Below are 9,315 nucleotides of genomic sequence, written 5' to 3'. Positions count from 1 at the left end.
TTTTAAGAGCTCCAACCTGGGACCTGCACAGTGACACAGCAAGTTAAAGCCCCAGCCTACAGCGTTAGCTTCCCATATGTTGAGAGGAACGGTTGTGGAAAAAGAAGCCCAAAAGACATGGAGGTGATGATAGATGCCTTCACATGCTGTGATCTGAGGACTGATTCTGGACTTCTTGGTGCTGTCCATTTCAGTTCTAGGAGCACAAGGATGGCAAGGGCAGTGAGATTAGCTAATTCTGTTGAGAGTTCTCTGCAGAGCTCTCTTGATGTCCCTGTTCCTCAGGCAGTAGATGAAGGGGTTCAACATAGGGGTGACCAAGGTGTACATCAGTGAGGCCACAGCACTCTCTCTGGAAGAGGTGGAGAAGGATGCACTGAGATATATGCCTAAACCTGAACCGTAAAATAAGCAAACGACCAACAGGTGCGAGCCACAGGTGGAGAAGGCTTTGTACTTCCCGTCTGGGGATGGGACTCTCAGAATGGAGGACACGATTTTATAGTAAGAGAAGAGGATCCCTGAGATAGGGAAAAACCCAAATACAATACCAATAAGATACATGACTATGTCATGGTTGAAGGTGTTATCACATGTAAGATTGAGAAGCTGAGAAGGGTCACAAAAGAAATTAGAAATTTCAGCTGCCTTGTAGCAGGTAACTGGTAATAATATCAAGTTGTGCAGCAGGGATTCCAAAAGGCTGCCAAAAAAAGACACTGTAACCAAGAAAGCACAGAGGCAGGGGTTCATGATGACCTGGTAATGCAATGGATGACAAATGGTGACAAACCGGTCATAGGCCATCACAGTCAGAATCAAATCATCCATGCATCCACAGATGAGAAAGAGAGACATCTGTGTCAGGCAGCCCACATAGGAGATGACTGTGCTGTGAGTGTGGATGTCCACAATCATCTTGGGAACCGTGGTGGAGATAAAACCCATGTCAGCCAAGGACAGGTTGCAGAGGAAGAAGTACATAGGGGTGTGCAGGTGGGTGTCAGAGATGATGAGCAGGATGATGAGCAGGTTCCTGAGCACCGTGACCAGGTACATGGACAGGAACAGCACTGACAGGAGGTACTGCAGGGCTGGATCCTCTGAGAAGCCCACGAGATGGAATTCTGGGACACACGTCAGATTTTGTGTTTCAACAGAGCCTGTGCTCCTTCTGGAAAAAGAGATTTGGATGGAAAAAGGATACATGGGCACACAGTGCTTGCTTAGTTTTTTTTTTTTTTTTTTTTTTTTTTGTCTATAGTTTTAATTCAGCTAGTCAAGGGTATAACATAAGGGCAATTCTAAGGTCCATAGAATAAATAAAATTAAAAGAACTGTCATTGGAGCAATCGAAAAATGTTAGGAAATCCAGAACACTAGACCTACCAAGTCCATGAACACAGTCAAATGCAACCTAGACGTTTAATAACAAATGCAAAATGCCCTTTTGCCTTCAAAGATAATATTCTAAATAAGGGTAATTAAGAAGCAGTTAAATATACCTTATTTTAGCAATGGTACAAATTCCATTGACTTAAGTGCACTCTAAATGCTAGGACTGTGTTATGTCAACACTAACTTAATGTTGATCGTTCATGATAGGAAAATACTGTTGTGTGTTCTTTATTTTTCAGAGGTTTCATCATTCTCAGGTTTTCTGGTTTCCCTTCTGTATCTCCTTTTTGTTTGATAGGGAGACAGACAGGGAAGGAGGGAGGGAAGAAGGGAAAGAGAGAGAGCCAGCCAGCCAGCCAGCCAGCCCATTGATTCACTCCCAAATGCCTACAGTGTCTTGTATGGACTACTTCAGAAGCTGGGAGTTGGAATTTTTTTAACTTTATCTAATAAATATAAATTTCCAAAGCACAGATTTTGGAATACAGTGGCTTCCTCCCAATAACTTCCCCCCCCACTCGCAACACTGGGAGCTGAAACTTGATCCGGGTCTCCTACATGGGTAGCAGTCACCCAAGTACTTGAGTCATCACCACTGCCTCCCACAGTCTGGAAGGAAGCCGAGTCATGAATGATAGCCTGAAATCAAACTCAGACACTCCTAAGTAGGAGGGAGGATCTTAACCATGTTGTGTGCCCACTCCTGTCTGTCTGCTGTGTGATCCATAACTTCTATCCTGGTCATTGGTGGGGGTCAAATTTTGATAAATGTGGTTTAATTAAGTGCACATAATCATACAAAAGCAATGACCACAAATGTAACTTTAGTGTTTTCTACACCTGTCAGGGATCAGAAATAAGGATTTTTATAAGAAATGTCTGAATTTTCAAAAGCTTAAACAGGTAATTTTTGTGTTTGCCTCAAGATCTCAGTAAATTATCTTGTGTTTGAGAGGTGTACCTTATTTAAATATTTTCAAAATTTTCCTTTTTTCATAGCAACCTAGTAATGCTGCTTTACAATTTTATGATCATAAACCCTCTTATTTGCAGTTGAAGTGTTTGCTATCAAAGAGGGTCCAAAGTTAACTTGGAGTTCCAATCTTCCTATGCCTAAAGAAAATATTGTAGTATTAACCTTTCCTTATCCATGGGTTGCAATTCTCTGTCTGCCCTAAGACAACTGTAGTTCATTATGGTAGCAGGAGAAGCTATGATTGAACTGAGAAAAAAATGCAAAACAGAATTCCAGGAAATAATGCAAGCATACTTTTGCAGATTCTTCATCCATGAAATGGATGTTTGCCCTATAAGACTGTTGCAAGGAAATTCTTAATTCTTTTTATCTTTCTTTATTCTTTTTTTTCCATATTTGAAACAGAGGTATCTTCCATCTACTGGTTCACTCCTCAAATGCCCACAAGAGCTCAGGCTGAGGCTGGAGCCCAGAATTCCATCCAGATCTCCTATGTGATATCAGAAACCTGAGTAACTGAGCCATCACCTGCTGTCTGTCATGCATGTTAGTAGAAAGCTTCGTCAGAAGCAGAGTAACTGGGACTCGACCCAGGTACTCCTCTATGGGATGTGAATTTCCCAAGCTGAGACACAACCAACTGCGCCACAATGCATGCTCCTTCATGTGAGCATTAGTTTGTGCATCTCTAAGTAGATTTCTTTAAAACTCACCTGAAAGGTACGTGAATGTGTCTAGTATACACACCTACTGCCCCTGAAACAGACTAGGGTGCACTGAAGCTGGGTTTTCAGCCCCTCTGGGATGTACATTCACTTCAAGCATTTCATCTGCTTCACATCTTTACCTGGGAGGGGGACATCATCTAATTTGTACGTGCATTGTTACGACAAGCTTTTGAAATCTTTGTCCCTCTCTTCATATCACACAAGTGAGGATTTCTGGTTGAATAGCAAATTGGATGCACATGTAGTTTTGCCCAACACCTGTTTGCTATCCCAATAAAAACAATCAAATATATCTTTGATATACCAAATATATACTAACTATATATTTGATATACCATCTATATATATACATCAACTATATATTTGATGTATCATCAAATGTTTCTCTGTGTAATATCTAGTAGTAATCCTTTCCTAATAAGAAATTTCAAGTTGTGTGGGAATGTTATTTCTACTTGGCATAATAATATTTCTGCTTGATGTATGGAAGGAGTCAGGAAATCAGCATCATTCACCTACAATACATGCCAACACGTGTGTAAATCTCTCCACCTCCCTGTGATTGTATTGTCCCCTGGACATAGGAAGAATAACACCCATATCTGTGACAGATTATCATCTAGGGGAATGAGAGCTTAAGCATGTGGTCATCGTGATTTTTCAAAATACAGACTCTGTAATCAGAGAAACAGCAAATTGTTGATAAATGATGCTGGCAAAGGGTACTCTAGAACATGCCTCAGCTCGGAAACAAGGATTGCCTGCCCCCTTCTCTCTGTGAATTTATGCTAGATGTGAAACACAGCTCTGCCTTGATTTTTGAATACTCAGAAACAAAGATTTTGCTGTAGATTCCATTAAGTGCCATTACAGGATCCATGTGTCCTTCACAGAGATGCAAACACATGCTATTCCATGGTCTCTAGTTCTGTGGGACTTTCCTGAAAGGGATCTTCAAGAAAGCACCGAGTATGTTAAAGCCACACTGATGACGGCCAGTTATTGTGAGCCATGAAAGGGTCTACTGAATGTGTAACAGAGATCTTCATTGCTGATGCCTCCACTCTGCCAAGCCAGGCACAGAGTCAGGGGAATCAGAAATGAAAGGAAGTGCATCATTCTTCTCAAAAATACATGTTCATGGCCGTAATGAAGTTTCAAAGTCTTTTTAGACAAAAAATGTGTATATTTTACAAAAAAAAGCATCTGTAAAAATTGATAATGTATGGAAAATAATGTATTAGGAAAAAAATCTATGTGCGGATTTCAAAAGCAGTAATTCAGAATGTTCATGGAAATATGGAATGAAAAGTACGAAGTCCTCATTGGAGGACAAGAGCTTTGTCAGCTCTGTGGATGAGGTCCCAACTCAAATGACAATGCTGACTCTCAGAGATGCCAACAACTTGGCGTGGAGCAGATAGGATTCAACACTACATTATCAGCATCTAAAATCTGATGTGTTCAGCTTCTTCATTATCTCCCCCTGCTCAGAAAGACTTAAGCAGAACTCCAGTGGTCTAAACTACAGGAAACTCTGAGGACCATTGGTAATCTCTTTCCAGTTCTGCAGTCAGAAATGGAAACCAATACCCCATTTTATGTCTCTGATTGAGAAGACAGGAGTGATTACAAGAGTGGTAGGAAGGAGGCAGAAGGGAAAGCCAGGTGTGGGGTCAGGAGAGGCATTTCCTCTGAGTTATCATGGGCTTGGGCTCCTATGATCTTAGCCTTTGAGCTCCACTACACTTCACCCATGACTGCCCACAATCATCAGAGAAGCCCATGGAAAGAGCACAGTGAACAGAAAGTGAAACTGCTGCTGGGGTTACCAGAGTGGCCATGTGTCCTGTGTCTGATTCAGATGTGGTTTCAGGGTCCGGTGCTGTGGTGTATTGTCTAAAGCTACAGCCTGCAGTCCTGGCATTCGATATGGGCAACAGTTCAAGTCCTGGCTGCTTTACTTCCAATCCATTTCCCTGGTAACGCACCTGGGAAAGCAACATAAGATGATCCAAGTCCTTGGGCTCCTGCACCCACAAGAGAAACCTGGATGGAGTTCCTGGCTTCATCCTGACACAGCCCCAGCTGTTATGGCCATCTCAGGAGTGAACCAGTGGATGGAAGACCTTTCTCACTCTCTGCCTTTCCCTCTCTCTAACTTTCAAATAAAATAATTCTTTTTTTAAAAGATGTGGCCTCAGTTCATTGTACCTGATAACCAGATACAAGTCACAAAAATTTCCTGAGCTCCTCTGTGCAACAAAACTTGGGAGATTGTGCAGATGTAGTGAAACAGCCTACTTGCAACAGCTCAGAACCTGGCACTTAGGAAGCCCTTAGTAAATGCTCACAATGGCATCATCATCACCTTTATGATCATGTTTCTGTGTGTTCAGAGGACAGTTTAGAGATGCATTTGCTGCTGTCATGAAGAGGATTCCAAAGGAGTAAGACTTAATACAGGAGGAAAGCCAAACTCGGAATGAGATATCTGGGACTCCTATGAGAAACAAGAACATAGACTTCACAGTCCTCTGGGATGAAGCTTTGCTTATTGGTTCCCTCCCACAAGTCTACGCCAACTCTCACTTTTCTTCTGATGAGGAGAAAACAATGTTCCTAAGAGTCCAACCTCCTTCCCTGCTATCCCTCAGCACTTACTGGGCTGCGCTGAGTCTCAACTGAAGCATGATCATGGGTGATGGCTCCACTGTTCCTCACCTTCCTGGAGTGCAATGGAGGGAGCCTCGGGCTCTGCACTCAGGACTGGAGACAGACTCAGGCAGGGGCCTCCTGGTGCAGATGCTCACAATGGGAGTGCAGCCACTATGTTTCCACCAGGAAGGCCAAGGTATGAATGTGCCAGCTCATTATTAGGACCTTGGATGCTCAATGCACAGAGCTCCCAATTAGCCAGCCAGTCCATGTTACCCTAGTCCCCAAGGAGTTGCCAATATTCATGGAAGAGGAATAGGAGAAAATAAGTGTACCTGGAACCTGTCCACAAGGAAGGTCACCTGTGCCCTTTGGTGCTGACATCCAAGTTGCAAAATCTTGACATAAAACTCAGACTTCTGTTTTCAGTTTCATAGCTGAGTATGTGATTTTTTTTATGTCTCCCAATCCATTTTATTCATCATGAAACCTCAGGAGAATTGTATGTTGTATACCAATAATCAGATACTCTTTTCACTTTCTTGGTTAGCATTAGTCTCTAAATAGAGCTTCCTATTTCATTTCCTAAGACTTTGCTTGGGTTTGTATTTTATGTCTTGGGAACTCATGTGCTTTTTACTAATTTGAATTAGTCTTCATCTCCAGATTAAGATTCTTATTGAATTATACTCATAGATTACAAAACTATTGATAGTTACATATTTCTTTGTCCTTATACTCCAATACTTCAGAAGCAGTAGGTTAAAAAGCACACTTTAAAAGTTTGTAGAAAACTGTAATTAACTGATAAGTTGATAATATGTATTTTCATGAACTTGTGAAAGATTCTACATATGTACAAAAGCATCTCTAGTTTGTGTATTATCATATAGTAGATAGCAGTAGTGTGAAGGCAAAGCAGATTTCTGAGTTAGATTTCTTGAATTGCCTCCAATGAACCAAGACTATAAAATTCAGGTAGACACTTTTCATTTTGGGGATGGTCAGTCTAGTTATTCCAACCATCCTACTGGTCTGGTATAGGAGGAAAAAATGCTTCCAACAGTGCCGCATAGGTCATCTGTATCCCATAGAGCACACTGGGCTGAGCTCTCTTGCTGTGGGGCATGACTGGGGAATGAGGTCCCATTGCCCCATCATTCCCAGTAAGCAATAAGAGCTGAGGCTCTCTCCTTAGGACTGTTGGGAAGACAGACAGCCCTGGGCCTCCTAATGTGGATGACTCTTGGAGTAATTGACACAAGCACAATTTTTACTGCATTAGTATCAGACTTTTTAAAAATTAACTCTTCACTTGTATTTAAATGTAGAAGGACAAAGGCCAACAAAGAGAGAGTTCTTCTATTCACCAGGTCACTCCCCAAATACCCACAGAACTTGCCCAGGCAAAAGCCAGCAGCTAAGAACTCAACCCAAGACTCCCACACAGGAGGCAGGAATGCAATTGCTTGAGCCAAGATCTGCTGCCTCTCTACAAGCACTTTAATGGGAAGAGGGAACTGACAGAGGAGCCAAGAGTCAAACTCAGGTTCTTCAGTATGGGATGTGGGCATCCCAAGGGGAATCCCAACTGCTCGGCCAAATGCCTGCCCTTGGGACCAGCATTCTATAAGGCTGAAGACACAGGCTGATCTGTCCTCCTGTGTGCTCTTGAGCACTCTGAGATGTACAGTGCTTTTGGTGGTGGTCTATGAGCACCACAGACTGACTAATCTCTCTCTCCAGCATATCAGACAACCTAGCAAGCCATCATGCTCTCAGCCAAATTGTCCTGTAGGAGAGCATTCAGAAAGGCAGGTTTTGTCTGCCTCGTGTATTTATTCCTATTAATATCTGTACCCATGAGGGTACAGATAATTCTTTCATATGCTGATTTCTTTTGGTTTGTTTAAATTCCCAAGAGTGGAATGGCTAGATCATATGGTAGGTCTATATTGAGATTTCTGAGATATCTCTATACTGTCTTCCACAGTGGCTATACCAGTATATATTCCCACCAACAGTGGACAAGGATGCCTTTTGTCCATATCCTCACCAGCATTTGTTGTTTGTTGATTTTTGTATGAAAGCCGTTCTAACTGGGGTAGGAGATAGAACCTCATTGTGGTTGTGATTTGTATTTCCCTGATGGCTAGTGATCCTGAGCATTTTTTCAAGTGTCTATTGGCCATTTGAATTTCCTCTTTTGAAAAATGACACTATGGGAAACGGTGACTTGATCAGCATAGCCCTGACTGTTAATGAACAACTTAATACATTATCCCTCTTAGTAGTTTTTTTTTTTGTCTGTTCTACTTAATATGCCTGGTTTAATTCTGTAATTAATACACAGTTATTCTTAAGTGTTGAAAATTAACTGAAATGTGATCCCTGTTAAACATAAGAGTGGGAATAAGAGAGGGAAGAGATGTACAATTTGGGACATGCTCAAGCTGACTTGCCCCAAATGGTAGAGTTAGAAACATACCAGGGGATTCCAATTCAATCCCATCAAGGTGGCATGTACCAATGCCATCTCACTATTCCAAGTGATCAATTTCAGTTCACAATTGATCATAATGAAAGGACTAAGAGTCAAAGGGAGCACATAAACAAGTCTAGTACCTGCTAACACTAACCGATAGAATAAATAAAGGGGAGAGTGATTCAACATGGGAAGTGAGATACTCAGCAGACTCATAGAATGGCAGATGTCCTAAATAGCACTCTGGCCTCAGAATCAGCCCTAAAGGCACTCGGATCTGGCTGAAAAGCCCATGAGAGTATTTTAGGCATGGAAAGCCAAGACACTCTGGCAAAAGATCTCTGTGAGTGAGATCCCAGTGGAAAGAACAGGTCTTCAAAGAAGGAGGTACCTTTCTCTGAAGGGAGGAGAGAACCTCCACTTTGACTATGACCTTGTCTAAACAAGATAAGAGTCGGAGAACTCAAGGGGCTTCCATAGCCTTGGAAACTCATGACTGGTGCATAGGGAGATTACTGATGCCATAGACAGGAGTGTCAATTGGTAAAGTCAACAACAGCAGTCACTGTGCACTTACTCCTCATGTAGGATCTCTGTCCTTAATGTGCTGTGCATTGAGATTTAATGCTATAACGAGTACTCAAACAATATATTTCACTTTGTGTTTCTATGGGGGTGCAAACTGTTGAAATCTTTACTTAATGCATACTAAACTGATCCTCTGTAAAAAAAAAAAAAAAAAGAAATTATCAACTCCCAACTTGACTCTCACTGGGATTAAACATGACAATAGGTCTGATCTGATTTCATCATCATTTGACAAAAATCATCTATTATTTTTCACTTTATGTTTCTGTGTGGGAGCAAACTGTTGAAATCCTTACTTAATGTATACTAAGCTGATCTTCTGTATATTAAGATAATCGAAAATGAATCTTGATGTGAATGGAAGGGGAGAGGGAGTGGGAAAGCGGAGGGTTGTGGGTGGGAGGGACGGTATGGGGGGGGAGCCATTGTAATCCATAAATCGTACTTTGGAAATTTATATTCATTAAATAAAAGTTAAAAAA

General features: G+C 41.6%; 1 protein-coding gene across 1 annotated transcript; it reads right to left on the bottom strand.

The window, feature by feature from the left end:
- Window positions 1-228: 228 nt before the first annotated feature.
- Window positions 229-1,074, bottom strand: LOC100345584 (olfactory receptor 7E24-like). Its single transcript, XM_070059300.1, has one exon. It carries the CDS (start codon window positions 1,057-1,059, stop codon window positions 229-231), a length of 831 nt encoding a protein of 276 aa, XP_069915401.1. The 5' UTR covers window positions 1,060-1,074.
- Between the last annotated feature and the right edge of the window lie 8,241 nt (window positions 1,075-9,315).

The sequence above is a fragment of the Oryctolagus cuniculus genome, chromosome 16, assembly GCF_964237555.1.
Source record: "Oryctolagus cuniculus chromosome 16, mOryCun1.1, whole genome shotgun sequence".
In the NCBI taxonomy this organism is placed as follows: Eukaryota; Metazoa; Chordata; class Mammalia; order Lagomorpha; family Leporidae; genus Oryctolagus; species Oryctolagus cuniculus.
This window is presented reverse-complemented; position numbering and strand designations above follow the sequence as displayed.

What these genes read in the sequence shown, in the direction of transcription:
- LOC100345584 (XM_070059300.1), bottom strand. Translation starts at nt 1,059, where the DNA reads ATGTACCTGGTCACGGTGCTCAGGAACCTGCTCATCATCCTGCTCATC.